This window comes from Mesoplodon bidens (genome assembly GCF_964165515.1).
Source record: "Mesoplodon bidens genome assembly, chromosome: 18".
NCBI lineage: Eukaryota > Metazoa > Chordata > Mammalia > Artiodactyla > Ziphiidae > Mesoplodon > Mesoplodon bidens.
Window position 1 is genome coordinate 19,125,281 of NC_138175.1, and position 23,546 is coordinate 19,148,826.

Here is a 23,546-nt window from a genome sequence, read left to right on the forward strand (position 1 = left end):
ATATACTCATCATGGCTATAAGGAGAACGGAACTAACATTCACTCCACAAATATTTATTTAGTATCCATAGGTTAACTTTACAATCGAAATTTATATCTTATTTCAGTTAATCTTCACAGCATTTTAAGATCACTGTTACCCCACTTTACAGATCAGTTAACAGAGGCTTTGCCAGTTCACACAATTTTCTTAGTAAACGGTAGAATCAGTTTCAAAACACCTGTTCAACTTCTTGAAGGCCAAAACAGTAGAAGAGCATGGAAATCATTTAGACAAAGATAATGCAAAGGACCTGGACAAATGTGGTGCTCACAGTGAGTGTGGTGATGGTAAGAAGAGGGAAAGAGGAAAGGATTGATTCGCCACTACCACCACCGCTTTAAGTCTAGGAAGAACAGTGCTGTCACTACTGGAAATAAGCTGAGGAGGAATATAGAGGAGGAAGGTGGTAGGTTAGGTCTGGAGTTGGATTTGGAAATTAGAACATCCAAATGGAAAAATCCTATGGGTAAGGGACTACACTCAATGGTCGGAGCATGAAGAGATGTATGTACCTTCTTACTAGAGACCTGGAAGTATGGGAGCAGTTTCATAGTTCCACTGAGGAGCAAAAGGCTGAAGAAAAAAAGAGTGGGAGTAGCCTTGTGATCTGATGAGAAAATAGGACCTGGGAAAGCAAATATGTAAGCAAAGGAATGGCCTGGAAATTAGGTTTGGCTTGAATACAGGCTCTGCCACTAATTCCATGTGTGTCCTTGGACAAATTACTTCATGTATCTAAGACTCCCATTTTCTTAGCTATACAATGATGGTGTTAAACTAATAAGGTCTCTTTAACTGTAGAAGTCTGTGATTTGTCATCAGACAAATTTTCAAGTGGCAATACTCAGAAGGGCAAAGAAGTGAAGGATAAAAATTTGGCTTGGGCTTCCCTGGTGGCGCAGTGGTTGAGAGTCCGCCTGCCGATGCAGGGGACACGGGTTCGTGCCCCGGTCTGGGAAGATCCCACATGCCGCGGAGCGGCTGGGCCCGTGAGCCATGGCCGCTGAACCTGCACATCCAGAGCCTGTGCTCCGCAACGGGAGAGGCCACAACAGTGAGAGGCCCGCGTACCGCAAAAAAAAAAAAAAAAAAAAAAAATTGGCTTGACTGTGGTATTTAATGTAGAATAGTAAAGTGGGACTAGTAAAGCAATTATATTCCAATAAAGATGTTAAAAAAAGTTTTATTAAAGCAAGGCAAAGAAGTAGGAGTAGAAGTTAAAGGAATCTAACTACAAAAGGATGAAGATTAAGCAGTGTTGGCTAGCTCTAATAATCACTAATTGAGATCAATTTTTGAAGGTCATTGGTACAGACTTATGAAGGTCTTTGTCAGATAGAGGATGCTTTTCAAGTAAATTTTCCAGGCTAGGATTTATTGACCATTCATGATGGTTTGCAAAGAAGGACAGAATTAATCTAAACAGATTCTTGACTGTTAGAAATAACTCACTGAAATAGTTTCTATGTAAATGAAAAGTTATGGGGATGCTCTGCATGACAATACATTTTCTCTTCAGTTTCCTCATAAGTATAATGGAGATTTTTAAAAAACCTCTTATATAGTAAATAAAGGGACATAAATAGACAAGGCGGCCTTTGGCACCTCTGTCTTAACAAGGGAGCAGTGTTTTCAGTGTAGATTCTATGTGTGGGTCTATGGGGTAGTCTCGTGCTAAGAAAGAGCACAAGGATGGCCCGTGATCTCTGTGCATGGCTTCTAACACTACTCATCACATTAGATTGTCAGTAGGCATCAGTATTATCTGTCTCTTGAATAGCCTGTGAACTCCTGAAGGACAAGGACTTTACTACCGAGGAAACATCAATTTCTGATGACTGAATAAATGGATAATTCAGTACAATTACTTGGAAGCTATTTGGAATAGTACCCTGAAAGTTCATTAGGTGGTGGGGTTGGAAAGGGACCAGAGAATGTTATTAAGACTAACACAAGGTATCTGATTTTGATTTTGGCAGTGTCTATTTTAAACAGGTCTCACAGCAGCAGTGGCAAAAAGCCAAATATAGAATCAAGTACCCAAGTCACATTCAAGTCATCTTTCCTGTCGCTTATTCCTTCCAAAGACGGTAACTTCAGAGATGTTCCAGGCTGCCATTAAACACACCTTTTTCAAATCTTGTCTCATTGTTCAAGTTTTAAAACACGATGATTAAAAATGGTGCTTTATCATCATCGAAAACCATGTGATATATTGTTTTCTTATGTCTTTATGAGGAAGTCAATGCTTACATTTTCTTGAGGATGAGGGTCTATAACAAGCACTATCCACCCACTTACCAAGTACACTTTGATGATAAGGATAAACACATCATTTTCTGAAGAAGTCAGCTGGTGACCTTTATAGCAAAAGCCTGATCGAAGGTGTGTTATTTCTGTTCCCCCTTACCAAAGTTCTGCTGTTCTTTTGCCTAATGTGCGTAACCTCATTTAGTTAAACCAACCTGCAAGGTTCCTGACAGTTCAGGATTTTAAGACTAGGATAAAGCTAAGAAGATTTTCCACAAAGAAGCACTCAAGCCAACTATACTCAAATATACTTTAATATATAATAATCAGTCAGTAGATTTAAATTCCAAAAGGGCAAGGAACTTGTCTATCTTGTTCTCCATTGACTCCTTAGTGCTTGGTAAATATTGAGTGCTGATTAAAATTATGTGCCAATTGAATCTTTAATGTAATATGGGACTTGGCAAAACAACAACAAAAATTATGCTCAAATAATAGCTACTGAATACGAATTTTAGGCCAGGGAGTCAGAACTGTAACAAAGCAGTCCCTTCACCATCCTTTAGCAGTAACTTGAGCACAGTGTGGTATCCAAGCCCACTGCTCTCCTTTGCCCCCTCACTTCACACTTAGGCTGGGGGCTCTGGGCTCTGGCTCCCACCTCTGGGTTCCTGAAATAGCCTTCTAATGTGACTGGCCAAACTTTGTCAACTTGAGCAAATTAAAATTATTACTGGTAAACAAATCTATAATGTAATTTATATGTAAATCATTAGCAATCTTGATAAATACAGTACTTTTTTTTTTTTTGGCGGTACGTGGGCCTCTCACTGTTGTGGCCTCTCCTGTTGCGGAGCACAGGCTCCGGACGCGCAGCCTCAGCGGCCATGGCTCACGGGCCCAGCCGCTCCGCAGCATGTGGGATCTTCCTGGACCGGGGCACGAACCCATGTCCCCTGCATCGGCAGGCGGACTCTCAACCATTGCGCCACCAGGGAAGCCCAGTACTAATTTCTTTAAAAAATTAGTGCTTGCAATTTTCACTTCCTTTTGAATGTATCTATGCATGAATTTATTGATTTATTTAAGTCCTACTCCACAAAGCATGTGAGTTGGCTTTATTTTTTTTCACCAGTTTAAGGTAGAAACATAAGAAGTTGTTTATTCCCCTACTGTACAATTTTATCACTTCCCCCCTATAAAGAGTAAAGTGAATTAAAAGCCTAGAACAAGGGTCAACAGCCCTCAACACCCGTGGTAACAGGTTATGTAGGTCACAGCATTTGGCCTACTTGTGGCAGCTACCGTCCTTGACTCCCATTACCCCAACACCTGGCTTGCCACAACAGAAGTAGTCAGAGCCAGCAGCAATATTTGCTGTAAGAAAAAACAACTTTTTTTTTTAAATCCAAGAAATGTTCAAATTAACAGTCCACTGTAATGCTATCTCTACACACAAGAATGAGGTGTTTGAGTAACAACCGGCCTCTTATTTAGAGCTATTTCCAATGCTTATGGATTCAGAGTTAGAGCTGGCAAGCATGGTAGGGTATGAAATCTCACCACCAGGTGGAGGGGCAGGGTAACCCAGGGCACTGCCTTTGGAATAGGCGGATGCACATTGTCAAACACACAAAAGTTCAAAGGGCCTTCATAACTAGCATCTGAGCACCTTGATCACTTTTGTAAAGTACTTTTTGGTATAATCAGTCTCCATTTATGTATACTATTTCATTTTAAAGCTGCAATGAACATTCATCAAAGTTTAGCAAATTCATCTTTTCTTCCTTTCCTTACACCCCAAGATTAAAGGTATAATTCATCCTCTGGGTGAACAATTTTATGGAGATATTACTTTTTATAAAATGAAGGCCATATATAAGTACAATCATTTTCTGAATTTCCCTTGAAATGAAGAAATAAGAGAAATTTGGAAGTAAAGGAATAGAAATTATTTTAAATGGATGAGAAACTAGTATTACTTTATGGTTTATTACTCTATAAGCATAGTTTTCCTAATATTTACTTTTAGGTTATTAGATAAGTTATAAGAATACCATCTAAATGAAATACATAAAATACTGAATTCAACTATTTATGGAATGAGCTGAAGAATTAATTTGCATTTATCAAAATCTGATTAATTTGCCTTTTCAAGCTGAAGACAGAAAAAAGTTCCTGAAAACTTAGAAGGTACCTATGGTAGACTGCTAAATGTCCTAATTCATCCTTCTCTAGTAATTGAGTTTAACTAGTCACAGGGCCACTCAGCTACAGACTACATTTCCTGGCTTCCCTTTTGTAGCAAGGTATGACCATGTAACTTGCTTTCTCTAATTAAGTGGGAGTAAAAGTGATGTGTGCATCTTCCTCATCACTTGCTCAGTAACCTCTTCCCCTCCTTTTCACACCCCTTGCTTTGGGCTAAGACTCAGTCAACGTGGTGACTCTGCTTTGACAATACCTGAAGAGGTAGAGGAACAACTAAATGAAACAGGAATCCTGATCTCTGAATTACCATAAGGTGTGAGAGAAAATTCCAGTGTAGTTAAGCCACTGTATTTTGGGATCTATGTTGTAACAACCTAGCTTACATTATTAACAAAAATAAGGGCTTCCCTGGTGGGGCAGTGGTTGAGAGTCCGCCTGCCAATACAGGGGACACGGGTTCGTGCCCCGGTCCAGGAAGATCCCACATGCCGCGGAGCGGCTGGGCCCGTGAGCCATGGCTGCTGCACCTACGCGTCCGGAGCCTGTGCTCCGCAACGGGAGAGACCACAACAGTGAGAGGCCCACGTACCACAAAAAATAAATAAATAAAAAAACCTCACCACCATAAAGGTAAGACAGAAAGAATATTTAAGCATTTTAAGCAAGAACCAAGATAACCAGCTTGAGCTCTATCATACCAAGTTTTTAACTAAGTTATTTTATTCCATTCCATTCTATTCTATTTTTTGGCCGCGTTGTGAGGTTTGCAGGATCTTAGTTCCCTGACCAGGGATTGAACCTGGGCCCGGGCAGTGAAAGCACCAAGTCCTAACCACTGGACCGCCAGGGAATTCCCTAAGTTATTTTAAGTTTTACACTGAACTCTAGATAGCTTCCAACCATAGGACAGATTGAAAATTACATGCACAATGATCAGAAGATACCCTTCACTTTTAACATTAGATTTAATACTACTAAAGGGAAATTATGACACTTTTTTCCACAACTGACTGAGGGGGAGATCAGTCCTGTTATTAAGGGTCCTTTCTTTCTAAGAAACCTCTTATATATGTGATACTATAGTAAGTGCCATACAGATCTTTCCTCTAGAAGAAGTTGTAACTCAAAACATTCTACAAACATTAAGTCTCCAGCTGAGTAAACAGTACACAGTTACTTGAAAGTATATTCAAGTATCAGCACGTATGTTTTTGTATTAGTAAAAACTGAAATGTGGGGGAGAAAAAAAACCCCAAAACAAAAAACTTCTTTTCAACTTAGGTTAAGATGTGAGATTCTGGGGACTTCCATGGAGGCAGAGTGGTTAAGAATCTGCCTGCCAATGCAGGGGACATGGGTTCGAGCCCTGGTCCAGGAAGATCCCACATGCCGCGGAGCAACTAAGCCCGTGAGCCCCAACTACTGAGCCAGTGCTCTAGAGCCCGCGAGCTACAACTACTGAAGCCTGCGCACCTAGAGCCCAGCTCCGCAACAGGAGAAGCCACCACAATGAGAAGCCCACACACTGCAACGAAGAGTAGCCCCCGCTCACCGCAACTAGAGAAAGCCTGTGCATGGCAACAAAGACCCAACACAGCCAAAAATAAATAAATTTTTTTAAAAATGTGGGATTCTGAATTTTAGGCTTATCAGAAGACTGTCCTTTTCCTTATTTTTTTTCATTTTGTACATTTTCTCTGAGTAATCTTGTCCATTTCTATATACTGTAGTGTTGACTCCCACATCTGTTGTCTCCAGGGCCCAAACCTGAGCTCCAGAGCTGTAAACCCACATGACTCATTCCACACCTATGCTATGAATCCCACGTGCTTGCCTCTTCAAGACCTTGCCCCATCAATTTCCTGCACTCTTCTCTTTAATCAATCTACCCACCAACCCTCTCCTCCTGGATTCTTTTCATCATTGCTTAAATATGGGTAAGTCTCAATCTCAAACAAGCGAGCAAGCAAACAAATAAAAACCCTAGACCCCATGTGGCCCTCTATATCTATTTTTTTTCTTTCATTGTTTAACATCTTAAAGGAGTTATCTACACTACCTGCTGTTTCTCTATTCTTTTTTTTTTAATTTATTTACTTTATTTACTTATTTTTGGCTGTGTTGGGTCTTCGCTGCTGCACGTGGGCTTTCTCTAGTTGGGGCAAGCAGGGGCTGCTCTTCTTTGCTGTGCACGGGCTTCTCATTGCAGTGGCTTCTCTTGTTGCGGAGCACAGGCTCTAGGCACGTGGGCTTCAGTAGTTATGGCTCGTGGACTCTCGAGTGCAGGCTCAGTAGTTGTGGTGCACGGGCTTAGTTGCTCCACGGCATGTGGGATCTTCCCGGACCAGGGCTCAAACCCGTGTCCCCTGCACTGGCAGGCGGATTCTTAACCACTGTGCCACCAGGGAAGCCCTGTTTCTCTATTCTTACCTCCTCTTCATTCCTTAGTCATCCATTGATCCCTTCACTCCACAGAAACATTTCTTACCAAGATCACTAGTGACCAACTTGTTGCTTCATACACAGGAAGGGCAGTGGGGTAAACACTGGAAGAAATAAGCTTTAATTTTGGTTCAGCTGTGATGTGACTAGGGCAATTTAATCTTTTTTCAACTGATTTTCTCAACTATGATACAAGGAAATTCATTTAAATCCTTCTATAACTTTCCTGAGAGTTTTATAGATATGTAGAAATTTAGTTGCCAATGATGTGAGACCAGGGTAGGCTGGCCCAGCTTCTGGGAGAAGCCAGGGTTTTGCTGCCTTGTCTGATCAGGAAGCTTTAGTATCTTAAATATAACAATTTGGGTAGTGGACATGATTTCTAAGTCCCCTTTCAAATCCAAATTCATTAAAATGAAATTCAAATGGCATTTTGAGAACTACAATCTGTATGTTTATAATTTCTACCACAGACTTTCTCACGTGGCTTTGAGAGTCTTTGAAGAAAGAAGCTGTGTGAGGGAGAGGGAGTGGTATGGTTGCTTGCTGAGGCAGAGAGGCCTGAGGCCCAGCCCCCTCCTCACTAGCACTGACTCCTTCCAAATGGAGCCCCAGATGAACTACCAGCGTGCAAACATGGGCCTAAAGGACAGGCTCAAGGGTAAACGATCCAGGTTGCCTCTGGCAAATGGCTAACATTTCCTGCTTTATTTCCATTCCATACTGCCTCACATCAAAACTTAGAGCACTTGACCAGAAATGAGTAGGCTTACACACCTTATCAGCAACCAAATTTACTCCGCATCCAAGCCACAGAATTCATATAGACAGGACTCCCTCTGCTTTGGTTCAATAAATCCAATCAATACTTGACTTTTATTCAACCCCAGACTAAAATTATAAGTGTGAGAGCCTGAGTGTAGTTAAATTTAAAAAGCACTCTTACAGTCAAAGTTTAGCTACAGAGATAATGAGTGGGCCCCTACCAAGAAGATGCCCATGTATACCCCCTCCTCTGCAGCACATGCAAATCTGGCCACTGCATGCAAATATCAGACTTGGGCACAAAAACAGTGACACATTTCAATCAACACTCACCCTCTAGATTCTCCAGAAAGGAGGTGGACATGAGAGCTCACTGTGGTTAGGCCATTTCTCTGCTGAACCTGATGGCTGGTGTTCCAAGTCAGACATAAACTGGTCTGTGTCAAAGAAGACAACATCACTACTGAATGGCACAAACCAGAGGGTAACAATCTACTACATGCCCACTTGTTTTTTTCTATAATTAAGAGGAATTTAGTTGTCCTTTATCTGTCAATCACTGCATAAAATGGCTCCCCGCATTTTATTAGATAGTATAAATATTGGAGTCCAGAGAGTTTAGGTAACGCTGATTTATTTTCTAAATTTAAAAGGGCAGCTATTTAAAAAAGTTACAGTGATGGTTTTCAGTGATTTTAAAGGACAGATTTAGTTTTAAATAAACTAGCTTTGTTTTTTTGTTTTTTGTTTTTTGTGGTACGCGGGGCTCTCACTGTTGTGGCCTCTCCCATTGCGGAGCACAGGCTCCGGACGCGCAGGCTCAGCAGCCATGGCTCACGGGCCCAGCCGCTCCGCGGCATGTGGGATCTTCCCGGATCGGGGCACGAACTTGTGTCCCCTGCATCGGCAGGCGGACTCTCAACCACTGTGCCACCAGGGAAGCCCAATAAGCTAGTTTTTATTAGATTAGATCTATCAGTGGTTCCCAAATACATGTCTGTGGCAACATCAGAGTTATCTGGGCACTTAATAAAAAAAAATAAACTCTTGGGCTCTACTTCAGAGCACAGAATCAAAACGTCTAAGGGTACGAGCCCAGAACACTATATGCATAGGTAAATTTGTGGGTCATGGAGGAATATTTTTTAAACTGAAGTTCACATCCATTAGCAGGCTATGAAATCAATTCAGCAAGCTGAAATCAGTATTTAAAAAAATAAATAGAACAAAATAGAAGATAAGCTACATTTTTTAAAAATAAAGGTTAAGGATTGGCTTGTGAGCCTTTCACGTTAGTTGTGTATATGTTTTTTGTGTTTGTTATGTAATGGATCATGCTATAAAACTTACTTCTTATTGTTAGAAGCTGTCAAAAATGTTGAAAGTCACTGTACTCAAGAAGAGTCACTATTACCAGTTTTGTGATAATCGCTGACACACACAGATGCCCAGTTAAAGAGTCCAAAATACAATGAGGCAAAACCTCCTCCTTTGACCTATAAGGAATTATTTTTGGCCTTTGCTGTACGAATTCAAATAAAAGGACCTAACCTTTTATTAGATTCTAGAAGAATGCTTATTTTATCTTGGAAGAGAAGAAACTGTAGTCTCTGTGAACCAATTAATACGCTCCTCTTAGGCAGATAAAAGAGGGAAAACAGGGCTTCCCTGGTGGCGCAGTGGTTGAGAGTCCACCTGCCGATGCAGGGGACACGGGTTCGTGCCGTGCCCTGGTCCGGGAAGATCCCACATGCCGCGGAGCGGCTGGGCCTGTGAGCCATGGCCGCTGAGCCTGCGCATCTGGAGCCCGTGCTCCGCAACGGGAAAGGCCACAACAGTGAGAGGCCCGCGTACCGGGAAAAAAAAAAAAAAAAAAAAAAAAAAAAGGAGGGAAAACAAAGGAGGAGCCAATCTGTTCAAAATGCAGTCTCACTAAAGGGGTCAAAACAAAACACAAAAACCAGAAATCCTTTGTGCGTAGGCAAAATTTTTCTGCCTTAAGCTTTTTTATTACTAAATTTGAGATCACTCACCTAGCTTTCAGGGGTGACTTAAGGATTACAGTGTGTATGAAGTATTTTAAAGACTCCAGATATATTGTCAAAAATCTCCCTTCTGAGGTTGCCCAATCTTCACAACTGAGTCCTTCAAAACAGATTCTGAAGTGTAGAACATGTGAGTCCACGTAAATCAGCACATAAATTAGAAGAAAGAAGCCCAGGCCAACAGACGCTGGGGGCTTTTGTGAGTTGTGTGATACAGTGGTAGTTTCAGATTGTGCTTATGGAAACTTGCAGTCCTCGAGACATTTTTCTAGTTCCTTGAAACACTGGTGACAGCTCCAAAAAATACCTGATTTCTCTTCCTATCACAAAAACTTTCACCAGACATTTAAAGAATTAACACTAACCCTTAAACTCTTCCAAAAGATTACAGAGAAGGGAACACTTCCTCTCTCATTCTATGGCCAGCATTACCCTGATGTCAAGGCCAGACAAAGACACTACAAGAAAAGAAAACTACAGAACATCTCCTGTGAATATAGATGCAAAAATCCTTAACAAAAGTACTAGCAAACTGAGTTCAGCAGCATACTAAAACGGTTATACATCATGACCAAGTGAGATTTATTCCCAGAATGCAAGAATAAGAATAGTCCAACATACGAAAAATCAATGAATGTAATATAGTATACATTACTAGAATGAAGGGAAAAAAACCCACATGATCATCTCAATTAATTCAGAAGTATTTGACAAATTTCAATACTCTCTCAAGATAAAAACACCCAATAAACTAGGAATAGAAAGAAATTTTCTTAACATGTTAAAGACCATATATGAAAAACCCACAGATAACATCACACTCAATGGTTAAAGACTGAAAGCTTTCCCACTAAGAGCAAGAACATGACAAGGATGTTCACTTTTGCCACTTCTATTCAACACAGTACTGGAAGTTCTAGCCAGAGAGATCAGGCTACAGAAATAAAAAGAAGAGGTAAAATGACCTCTGTTCACAAATGACATGATCCAATACATAGAAAGCTCTGAAGAATCAACATACAAAAAATGTTAGCACTAATAACTTACAGGATATAAAATCAACACACAAAATTTAGTTGTATTCTATACACTTTTAATGAAAAATCTAAAAAGGAAATTTATAAATCAAGTCCATTTACAATACCATTAAAAAGAATACTTAAAAATTAACCAAGGAGGTGTAAGATTTGTACACTGAAAGATACAGATTGCTGAAGGAAACAGAAGATCTAAATAAATGGGAAAACATCCCATGTTCAAGACTTCATATTGTTAAGATGATAATACTACCCAAAGCAGTGTACAGATTCAATGTAATCCCTATCAAAATCCCAACAGTGTTTTTGCAGAAATAGAAAAACCCATCCTGAAATTCATATGCAATCTCCAAGGACCCTGAAAAGCCAAAACAGTCTTGAAAAAGAACAAAGATGGAAGACACACTTCCTGATTTCAAAACTCACTACAAAGCTACAGTAATCAAAACAGTGTGATATAGGCATAAGGACAGACATACAGACCAAAGGAATAAAATAGCCCAGAAAGTGCTCACTTCAGCAGCACATATACTAAAATTGGAATGGTACAGAGAAGATTAGCATGGCCCCTGTGCAAGTATGACATGCAAATTCATGAAGCATTTTGTATTTTTAAAGAATCTAAAAAGAGTGGATATACGTATATGTGTAACTGATTCACTCTCCTGTACAGCAGAAACTAACACAACATTGTGAGTCAACTATACTCCAATAAAAATTTAAAAGAAAAATAGCCCAGAAACAAACCATGACAATATACAGTCAATTCATTTTCACTTTCAAGCAAGGGTTCTATTGGACATGCAAAAAAAGAATGGAAGCTGGACTCATCCTTCATACCATATACAAAGTTAACTCAAAATGGATCAAAGACCTAAACATAAGAGCTAAAATTATAAAACTCTTAGAAGAAGAAACATAGGGCAAGTCTTCATGACCTTCAATTGGGCAACAATTTCTTAAGTATGACACTAAAAGCACAGGCAACAAAAGAAAAAATAGACAAACTGGACTTCATCAAAATTAAAAACATCAAAGGATCCTATCAAGAGAGTGAAAATATAATCCACAGAATGGGAGAAAATATATGCAAATAACTTATTTGATAAGGATTTAATATTCAAAATATATAAAGAACTCCTACATCTCAACCAAAAACCCAAACTCAACCAAAAAAATGGGCAAAATATTTGACTAGACATTTCTCCATAAAAAATATACAAATGACCAATAAGCTCATGAAAAGATACCCAACATCATTAGTAATTAGGGAAATGCAAAATAAAACCACAATGATACCACTTTATACCTATTTAGGATGGCTTTTTTTTTTTTTTTAAATAAAAAGTAAGTGTTGGCAAGGATATGGAGACACCGGAACCCTCGTGCACTGTAAATGTAAAATGGTGCAGCCACTGTGGGAAAAATATTAGTTTGGCAGTTCCTCAAAAAGTTGAAAAAAGAATTCCATTTGATCCAGCAATTCTACTCCTAGAATACCCAGTAGAACTGAAAATAGAGACTCAGATACCTATACTCCAATATTCAAAGCATCATTATTCACAACAGCCAAAAGGTGGAAACAAACCAAATGTCTTTCAACAGATGAATGGACAAACAAAATATGGCATATACATACAATGGAATATTATTCGGCCATAAAAAGGAATGAAATTCTGATCTATGCTTACAACATGGCTGAACCTTGGAAACATTACACTAAGTGAAATAAGCAGACACAAAAGGACAAATGTTGTATTCCACTTATACGAGGTATCTTTAGTAGGGAAAGTTATGGAAATGGAAAGCAGAATAAAGGTTACCACAGGCTGGGTTGTGGGGAGAGAATGGGGAGTTATTGCTTAATGTGTATACAGTTTAGGGTGATGTAAAAGTTCTTGACATACACAGTGGTGATGGCTACACACTACTGTGATTGTACTTAATGTCACTGAACCACACACTTAAAATGGTTAAAATGGTAAATTTTATGTTATGTATATTCTACCAAATTTTAAAAATTTCAAAAACAAACTGCATGGGACTTCCCTGGTGGTCCAGTGGGTAAGGCTCCGCGCTCCCAATGCAGTGCACCTAGGATCAATCCCTGGTTGGGGAACTAGATCCTGCATGCATGCTGCAACTAAGAGCCTGCATGCTGCAACTAAGAGTCCATATGCCACAACTAAAGAAGCCCACATGCTGCAACTAAGCATCCACATGTCGCAACTAAAGAAGTCCACATGCCACAACTAAAAGATCTCGTGTGCCGCAACTAACACCCAGCACAGCATAAATAAATAAATAAATAAAATAAGTATTAAGAAAAAAAACTGTGGGTTTTCTCATAGAACATTGCATGAAATGACTAAATGAGGTTTTCACAGATCTAACCATTAACTCAAAGCAACACCTGGAGGACTTCTGTAAATCCCTCTTAAAATTTATAAATCTGGGATATGGAATCTGTTCCTTTTTAAAAAATTTTTATTTATTATTTATTTATTTAGGCTGCGCTGGGCCTTAGCTGTGTCATGCAGACACTTAGTTGCAGCATGCATACAGGATCTAGTTCCCCAATCAGGGATTGAACCCGAGCCCCCTGCATTGGGAGTGTGGAGTTTTACCCGCTGGACCACCAGGAAAGTCCCAGAATCTGTTCCTTTTATTAAAAAGTTTTGAAAAATTAAATATTTATAAATTATGAAATATGTCTGTGGGAAGATGACCAAAATTTCCCCACTTATCCAAGCTGCCTCCCCGTTTGACCAAGCTGCTTACTTTAGCCACCTTATCGATATATAGGCTTTTCTGGTTTATACAAACAAGACAATGATCTGGTGGGTATTAGAAAAGAAAGGCTTTGGAACTGTAGTGTCATCACTTACTGGATTGGTGACCTAAGGGAAGTTGTTTAACCCTTGTAAATCTGTTTATTTACTTGTGAACTTGTTTACTTATTTATTCAAAGTCTCCTGAAATGTAAGTGTAGGTACTCTGCAACATTTTACAGAAATACAATTATTATTACCTAAATTGATAAAGGCAGGACAATTAAATTATCACTTAATGACCTCATCTAGTCTTGTGGCTTTAACTACCTCCTGCATGCCAATAACTCTCAAATTGATATCTTCAGTCTATAACTCACTTCCAAACTCTAGACTTCAGCCAACTGACTACTTTATATCTCTACTTGAATGTTCAACAGATACCATAAACATAACACATCCAAAATTGAACACCAGATCTTTCTCCAAAACCTGCTCCATCCAGAGCCTTCCCCATCTTACCTGACAGCAACTCCATCTTTTCAATTGCTCAGGCAAAACCCCATTAGTGTCATCTTTAACTTCTTTCTCTCACATCTCACATGGAATCTGTCAGGAAATGCTACTGGCTCTACCTTTAAAATACATCAAAAATCAGTCCATCTCTTAGTCCAAATCATCATTTCTGGCCTGGATTACTATAATAGCATCTTAACTGGTCTCCCTGTTTCTGTCCTTGCCTCTCTACCCAGCAGCCAGAGTGACCCTGTTAAAACCTATATCAGGGGCTTCCCTGGTGGTGCAGTGGTTAAGAATCAGCCTGCCTCGCAGTGGTTAAGAATCCGCCTGCTGATGCAGGGGACATGGGTTCGAACCCTGGTTTGGGAAGATCCCACATGCTGCGAAGCAATTGAGCCCATGTGCCACAACTACTGAGCCTGCACTCTAGAGCCTTCGCACAACTACTGAGCTCACGTGCCACAACTACTGAAGCCCATGCGCCTAGAGCCCATGCTCTGCAACAAGAGAAGCCACCACAAATGAGAAGCCCATGCACCGCAACGAAGAGTAGCCCCTGCTCGATGCAACTAAAGAAAGCCTGCGTGCAGCAACGAAAACCTATTGCAGCCCCAAAAACCCAAAAAACAAAAAAAACCCAACAGTAATTCTTTTTTTTTTTTTTTTTTTGGGGTATGTGGGCCTCTCACTGTTGTGGCCTCTCCTGTTGCGGAGCACAGGCTCCGGATGCACAGGCCCAGCAGCCATGGCTCACGGGCCCAGCCGCTCCGCGGCATGTGGGATCCTCCCAGACCGGGGCACGAACCCGTTTTCCCTGCATCGGCAGGCGGACTCTCAACCACTGCGCCACTAGGGAAGCCCACAACAGTAATTCTTAAAAAAAAAAAAAAACAAAAAGAATCCACCTGACAGTGCAGGAGACATGGGTTCAAGCCCTGGTACATGCCATGGAGCAACTAAGCCCATGTGCCACAACTACTGAAGCCCACACGCCTGCCTAGAGCCCATGCTCTACATACAACAAGAGACGCCACCACAATGAGAAGCCCATGCACCGCAATGAAGAGTAGCCACTCCTCGCCACAACTAGAGAAGGCCCGTGCTCAGCAATGAAGACCCAACACAGCCAAAAATAAATAAATTAAAAAAAAAAAAAGAAATCTGTATCAGATCATGATGACTCATCTGTTCAAAACTCTACAACAGGGCTTCCCTGGTGGCGCAGTGGCTGAGAGTCCGCCTGCCGATGCAGGGAACATGGGTTCGTGCCCCGGTCTGGGAGGATCCCACATGCCGCGGAGCCTGTGCGTCCGGAGCCTGTGCTCCGCAACGGGAGAGGCCACAGCAGTGAGAGGCCCGCATACCGAAAAAAAAAAAAAAAAAAAAAAAAAAAAAAACCTCTACAACAAAGGCCTACAAGACCCTATGTAAGAGTTCTTAAAAGTGTGATCAAGGACATGTGGGGTTCCCTGAGAACTTTTAAGGGAGCCTTCGAGGTCAAAATTCTTATAATAATACTAAATTTTTTTGCTTTTTTCATAATCATTCTCTCCTGAGTTTACAGTGGAGTTTTCCACTCGGAAACATTAAATTGTATGTGATGACTTCATTGCTGTGATGGGTGATGGAAAGTGTCTGTGTATTCTTGTTTTCAAAAGTTCTGTTTTAACTGCTAATACAAATAAAAACTGATACATACAAACCACCTAAATAAAAGTTCCTGGGGATCCTCAAAAATTTTTAAGATTATAAAGGAGTCCTGAGAAAAAGACAGTCTCTTCAGCAAGTGGTGCTGGGAAAGTTGGACAACTGCATGTAAATCAATGAAGTTGATTTACACACCCTCACACCATGCACAAAAATAAACTCAAAAGGGCTTAAAGACTTAAACATGAGACATGACACCATAAAACTCCTAGAAGAGAGCATAGGAAAAACATTCTCTGACATAATACCAATGTTTTCTTACGTCAGTCTCACAAGGCAATAGAAATAAAAACAAAAATAAACAAATGGGGGCTTCCCTGGTGGCGCAGTGGTTGAGAGTCCGCCTGTCGATGCAGGGGACACGGGTTTGTGCCCCGGTCCGGGAAGATCCCACATGCCGCGGAGCGGCTGGGCCCGTGAGCCATGGCCGCTGAGCCTGTGCGTCCGGAGCCTGTGCTCTGCAACGGGAGAGGCCACAACAGTGAGGGGCCCACGTACTGCAAAAAAACCCCAAAAAACCCCAAACGGGACTTAATCAAACTTACAAGCTTTTGCACGGCTGAGGAAACCATTAAAAAAAAAAACAACAACAGGGGCTTCCCTGGTGGCGCAGTGGTTGAGAGTCCTCCTGCTGATGCAGGGGACACGGGTTCGTGCTCCGGTGTGGGAGGATCCCATATGCCGCGGAGCGACTGGGCCCGTGAGCCATGGCCACTGGGCCTGCGCGTCCGGAGCCTGTGCTCCGCAACGGGAGAGGCCGCAACAATGAGAGGCCCACGTACCGCAAAAAAAAAAAAAAAAAAACAAAAAGACAACCTAAGGAATGGGAGAAAACATTTGCAAATGATATGACAGACAAGGGCTTAATCTCCAAAATATACAAACAGCTCATACAACTCAACAACAAAAAACCAAACAACCCAATCAAAAAATGGGCAGGGGCTTCCCTGGTGGCACAGTGGTTGAGAGTCCGCCTGCCAATGCAGGGGACATGGGTTTGTGCCCCGGTCCAGGAAGATCCCACATGCCGCGGAGTGGCTGGGCCCGTGAGCCATGGCTGCTGAGCCTGCGCGTCCGGAGCCTGTGCTCTGCAACGGGAGAGGCCACAACAGTGAGAGGCCAGCGTACCACAAAAAAAAAAAAAAAAAAGGGCAGAAAACACATGGGCATGCTAACAGATGCTCAACATCAGTAATTATTGGAGAGATGCGAATCAAAACTACAATGAGGTACCACCTCACACTGGTCAGAATGGCCATCATTAAAAAGTCTACAAATAAATGCTGGAGAGGGTATGGAGAAAAGGGAACTACACTGTTGGTGGGAATGTAAGTTGGTACAGCCACTATGGAAAACAGTATGAAGATTCCTCAGAAAACTAAAAACAGAATTACCATATGATCCAGCAACCCCACTCCTGGGAATATACCCAGACAAAACTATAATTCAAAAAGATACGTGCACCCCTATGTTCATAGCAGCACTGTTCACAATAGCCAAAACATGGAAATAACCTAAATGTCCATCGACAGATGAATGGATAAAGAAGATGTAGTACATATATACAATGGAATACTACTCAGACATAAAAAAGAATGAAATAATGCCATTTGCAGCAACATGGATGCAACTAGAGAGTATCATACTAAGTGAAGTAAGTCAGACAGAGAAAGAGAAATGTCATATGATATCACTTACATGTGGAATATAAAATATGGCACAAATGAACTTATCCACAAAACAGAAACTGACTCATAGACATAGAAAACAGACTTGTGGTTGCCAAGGGGGGCAGGGGGGAAGGAGAGGGATGGACTGGGAGTTTGAGTTTGGTAGATGCAAACTATTACGTTTAGAATGGATAAACAACAAGGTCCTAATGTATAGCACAAGGAACTATATTCAATATCCTGTGATAAACCATAATGGAAAAGCATATAAAAAAAGAATGTATATGTGTGTATAACTGAGTCACTGTGCTATACAGCAGAGATTCACACAACACTGTAAATCAACTATACTTCAATTAAAAAGAAAAAAAAAAGGAGTCCTGAGACCAAAAAGTTTGAGAACTGTTGCCCTACACGTTTGGCTCCCCATTACCTCCTTGACCACATCTCCTACTACTTACCCTCTAGATCCTTCATATTCCAGCCACACTGGCCTCACTGCCATTCCTCAATAAGCCAGACATGCTCTTACCTTAGGGTCTTTCCTCTGCTTGTCCCTTTGGCCTAGAATACTCTTCCCCCAGGTATCTACATCGGTAATTTCCTCATCTTCAAGGTTTTTTCGTCTCATCTTCAAGTTTTTGATCAAATGTTACCTCATCAATGAGGTTTATTTACTGTATTTAAAATTATACGGACTTCCCTGGTGGCACAGCAGTTAAGAATCTGGCTGCCAATGCAGGGGACACAGGTTCGATCTCTGCTCCAGGAAGATCCCACACACCGCAGAGCAACTAAGCCCATGTGCCACAACTACTGAGCCCGTGTGCCACAACTACTGAAGCTCACGAGCCTAGAGCCCGTGCTCTGCAACAAGAGAAGCCACTGCAATGAGAAGCCCATGCACCGCAATGAAGAGTATCCCCTTCTCGCCCCAACTAGAGAAAGCCCTCACACAGCAACGAAGACCCAACACAGCCAAAAAAATAAATAAATAAAAAATAAATAAATAAAATATTTTTGTCCCTGTGAATGATTCATTTCCAAAGGAACTCAGAAACAGAATATGAATTTTAAATTAGAATACATCTTTAGACACTGGCTTTGTATCTTACACTTGACAGACATCGGAAAGTTACTATGTTTATTGTGTTTATTTTTATTTTTATTTTTTTTTTGCGGTATGCGGGCCTCTCACTGTTGTGGCCTCTCCCGTTGCGGAGCACAGGCTCCGGACGCGCAGGCCCAGTGGCCACGGCTCACGGGCCCAGCCGCTCCACGGCATATGGGATCCTCCCACACCGGGGCACGAACCCGTATCCCCTGCATCGGCAGGCGGACTCTCAACCACTGCGCCACCAGGGAGGCCCTATTGTGTTTATAGAAGTGAGATTATATAAAGTAATCAACTATAGTTATTTCAGAAGCCACTAAACACGTGCAAGACGATCTAAATTTCAGACAGACCTGGATTCAAATGCCAGTCCCAGTGTCTGTGGTCATATAACAGTGGTAAAGTGCTTAAGCTCTCTGAGCCACATCTCTGAAAATAAGGTTAATAATTCACTTTTTACAGATTGTTGGGAAGAACTAATGAGCTACTAGCAAAGTGCCTACCACAGGGTTCAAAAAAAAAGTTTTATTATCAAGAAACAGTAACCATAATTCATTATTATTATTTTTAGATTGTAAAACATTTATTTATCACAGATACATCCAGGTTTCAGAGATGTTAACATGTTTGAAATAAAAAGTGCCCAAAAGAATCAATGAAATACATAATACTATAAATAGTGTTGGGGCAACCAGCGAAGTGTTTAAAAATTAAATTTAGATCCCACCCTCAATATCTTACAACTCAGTGTCTTATACTCCAATAAAGTCTAGGTTAAATAAAAAATTTAAATATTAACAGTAAGATCATTCAAGTCCTAGAGGAAAATATAAGTGGGAACTTTGTATAACATTGGGGTGAGATAAGCCTTTCTAAACAAGATTCCCAAAGCACAAATCAATAAGAAATGCTGTGGAGTAACTAAGCCCGTGCGCCACAACTACTGCGCCTGCGCTCTAGAGCCCGTGAGCCACAACTACTGAGCCCATGTGCCACAACTACTGAAGCCCGTGTGCCTACAGCCCGTGCTCCACAACAAGAGAAGCCACCACAATGAAGAGTAGCTCCCGCTCACCGCAACTAGGGAAAAGCCCTCGCGCAGCAATGAAGACCCAGTGCAGCCAAAAATAAAAACAAACAAACAGAAATCAAAAAGAAAAGATATATTAGGTTGGACCACCTAAATATTTTACATTTCTACAGATCAAAACACTATTTTAAAAACTGGTAAACAAACGAACTAGCAAAATATATATGCAATACATGTGAGACAGAAAATTAATTCATTAATTATTTTTAAATACACTTTTTGAAGTGAATTTATTTTGAAGACTTCTGATATGCTGTGATATGCTGGCTATTTACTGGTAACCTCTCTTGGATTTTTCCCAGTTTATGTATAAATTTTAGTGTCAAGTTGATTCAAGGAAAAAATTTTGTTCATATACAATATAACTAATTTGTGCCATGTGAGATAACACAGACACACCTGATATGAGAAATAAAAGGTCTTCTCAAATGCTTGCCCTTGCTTCACTGGGTCTAAAAATTAAATTTTCTTATTATATGTCCAAGAGTGGTTGTGTCTAAGGTCCTGAATCCCCATCATGATCTGTTCTGCATAAGCCATGATCCAAAGCCTACATGGGTATTATTTGTGGGACATTTTGCCTCTGGAATTATCCATCATAAATATGTTTGAGGCTGGATGGTACATGTATGCCTCCCAGAAGAGTATTCATGAGCTACCCAGAGTCCTAGTTGAAAGAGAAAGGTCAGTATTATTTACCTCCCTTCACTACTGAGCCCCTAAGTGATTCAACACCTCATTTGGGACCCATTCTCATCACTGGCTATGCATGGCTTTCTTTTGTTTTATTTATTTAAATACAATAAACACCAGTAAATGAGTATCTAACAGGTGGGCTAGCACACTGACAATAATATTTACCATTCTGCTCCTCCATACCAGTCTCCTGATTTCCCATCCAAGTTAATCACCTGAATCTTGTATTTATCATTTCCCTGCAACTGAAAAGCAGGTTCATCTGCTTGTCACCTATATAGAACTGCAGTAGCAGAGGTCACGTCTAGAGTCCCTGTTTACAGTCAAATTAGCAATTGCCCTACATTCAGGATCAGCATGTTACTGCACAGAGCCTGCAAGTGGCAGTGTCAGTTTTCACCACAGCAGCAGGTCAGGCTATATTTAACATGTACCCTCTTCTCTGCTGAAGAGCTGCAGTTAAGGTTCTGTTAGTTTGTGAACAAAGGAGGACAAGAGGGAATTGAGGGACTCTAATGGATTAAAGTTCTTACTGGATTCAGCTCAATCACAAATTAAATGGGCCTGTATTTAAAAGTCTAAGACAGTCTAGTTTAACAATACTATAATCTTAATTAAAATGCTTAAAACACAGCTGTGACAATTTCTATATTTTTGTACTGTTTTAATGTATATCACTTGGTCCAAATCTGGGGCATACACACCATAATGCACAGAAGTGTTTAGAAAAAATTATAGCTCCAGGCACACAAACTTTAACATCTGAGTAAAAACTCACTGATAATTTTACAGAGTAGCACATGCTTTCCAAGCAGGGGCAATGGTACACTTAGGTAGCAAAGAAAAATGAAAGTAGCATAAGAATTTTGAACAATACTCTAATTGGTTGAGTAAGTATATATTACAGCCTTCCAAGGAGACTGCTTGAAAGAGAACATCAATTGGTAGAGGTCAGTATTCTGCTGCTGCTACTACCCCAAGGAATAATCCCCCTGAGGAGGGAGCCACATTACTCTGAAAACGAGAAACGCTTCTGGGACTCTTCTGAGTTTGGAAGATTGACATGAGGGGTCAAAATCACCTCAATGAAACTGAACAAGGATTCAGTTTCTGAACAAACTAAACTGCAAAGTTTAGTCCTGGGTTCTAAAAACATATGTAAAAATCCATGGTGGAGGGGTGAGGGGTGGGGATACAGAATGGATGTGAGTTAGTTATGACTAATTACTAGCACTTATGACTCACTAAATTAACAGCAAGATGGAGCTAAGAAAATCCCCTGACGTAACACCAAACTGATAAATAAAGTCTTCTGAACAAGAAAGGTGTCGGTCCCAATCCACTTTGAGCCGGCTAGAGTGTTCCCTTCTGGATACGCCCTACGAAAAGGAACTAAACACCAGGGTTCAAGCAGAAGGGAACTACCATGTTAGTGAGGCTGAGGGAAGGATGAAATTGCTGGAGTGTTTTTAAGACTTGGGAAAGAGATCAAGATTTCACACATGTGAAGGATTATTACAGAACAATGATTAGATTTGTTCTGCATGATTCCAGAGGCATCAGAGTCCACATAAAACAAGGGCAGCTGGAACTTAAAAGGCCCTGAGATGTTCCAGAGAATCTGGAGATGAAGAGACCAACAGGAATATAAAATCACTAGGAATACCAGAGTATGAATTCCAGTGTGAAAGACGAGGATGGAGCAGACAGCCTTTAAAACTTCATCTATACTGAGGATCTAGAGTTTTAAGATTGCCCTGGCCCCTCTCACAAACCAAGGCTCTGCTGAGAAAACAGCACTTTCTTTCATCTATTTTGCTTGCTCTACATCCACAGTCTCAAACCACAGACTGATGAAAAACATGATTGCAGATACTGAAAAAACTCTTAAGAGTACTGAATTAGGAACCAGGAGACTCGGGTTTTAGTCTTTACTCTGCTATTAAATCAGTGTTACCCTGGATGAATACCTTAAGCTCTGTAAAACTCAGATTCTTTATCTATAAAATGGGGGAGCTGTATTAGAGTATTTTTAGTTCTACAAGTCTAGAATTTCTGAGCTGAGGTGCACTAATATCTTCTCTATTAAATGTCACTGAATTTATAATAAAAAATTAAGGTGAAGTAACAGTCAAGTGATACCTGAATGATTCTTGACAGACCCCATCTTAATTAAAAATTTCGGGCTTCCCTGGTGGCACAGTGGTTGAGAGTCCGCCTGCCGATGCAGGGGACATGGGTTCGTGCCCCGGTCCGGGAAGATCCCACATGCCCTGGAGCGGCTGGGCCCGTGAGCCATGGCCGCTGAGCCTGCGCGTCCGGAGCCTGTGCTCCGCAACGGGAGAGGCCACAACAGTGAGAGGCCCGCATACCGCAAAAAAAAAAAAAATTCAATAATAAAAAGGATATTTTATGTTTTAATCTTTAATTTGATAAAAAAAGAAAGGGGTAAATAAATATAAAACAAATAGGATTAATGAAAGTTATTAGGATTAGATGATAAGTATATTTAACTAGTATAACACAAATTTAAAGAAATTACTTGTGTCCTCTAGTTGCGGAGTGGACATTACTTTGTACTTAATGCTTAGCACAATATAGAAAAGTTAAAAGAAAACCTGAGCTCAAGTTAACTGCAAAGTTCGCTTTAAGTACTTCTAATCCTTTTTGGCATGTTTTATGGCTTACTTTTAAAGCTTACCAGAAAGGGGCCATTCAAGTACTACAGAGTTCCAAGTACTAGGGAGTTCAAGGCCTATGAAATATGTTATTATTGTTTTTTTAATGAATTTATATTAAAACTCTGCAGAACTGTAGGATTTTCTAAGCCTCTAGTTTACCTTCAAAGGCAAATCCAAATAACATAATCAATGAGTCAGTTGGCAAACATCAAAAATTCATTTGATATTTGATAGCATCAAAATGTAAATTGCAAAAATTATACATCCAATAATCTGAGGTGCCCAGGAGTGTATTTTAGTTCTCCCACCCCCTCTTTAATTACTGCTAGCATCACTGAGCTTCTATTTTTTTTTTTAAGCTTTTTTGTGGCTGCACCGCACAGCATGCAGGATCCTAGTTCCCTGACCAGGGACTGAATCCATGCCCCCCCTGCATTGGAAGCACAGAGTCTTAACCACTGGACCACAAGGGAAGTGCCACCACTGAGCTTCTATCAAGTCTCTT

At 40.7% G+C, this 23,546-nt stretch overlaps 1 protein-coding gene across 1 annotated transcript in view; it reads right to left on the minus strand.

Annotated features, from left to right (window-relative positions):
• Positions 1-23,546, minus strand: part of NFATC3 (nuclear factor of activated T cells 3) — a 137,920-nt gene that overhangs the window by 5,017 nt on the left and 109,357 nt on the right. Inside the window, 2 exon segments of the mRNA XM_081217752.1 lie at positions 8,045-8,081; positions 8,084-8,148. Of these exon segments, the coding sequence (XP_081073878.1) occupies positions 8,045-8,081; positions 8,084-8,148 (102 nt within the window).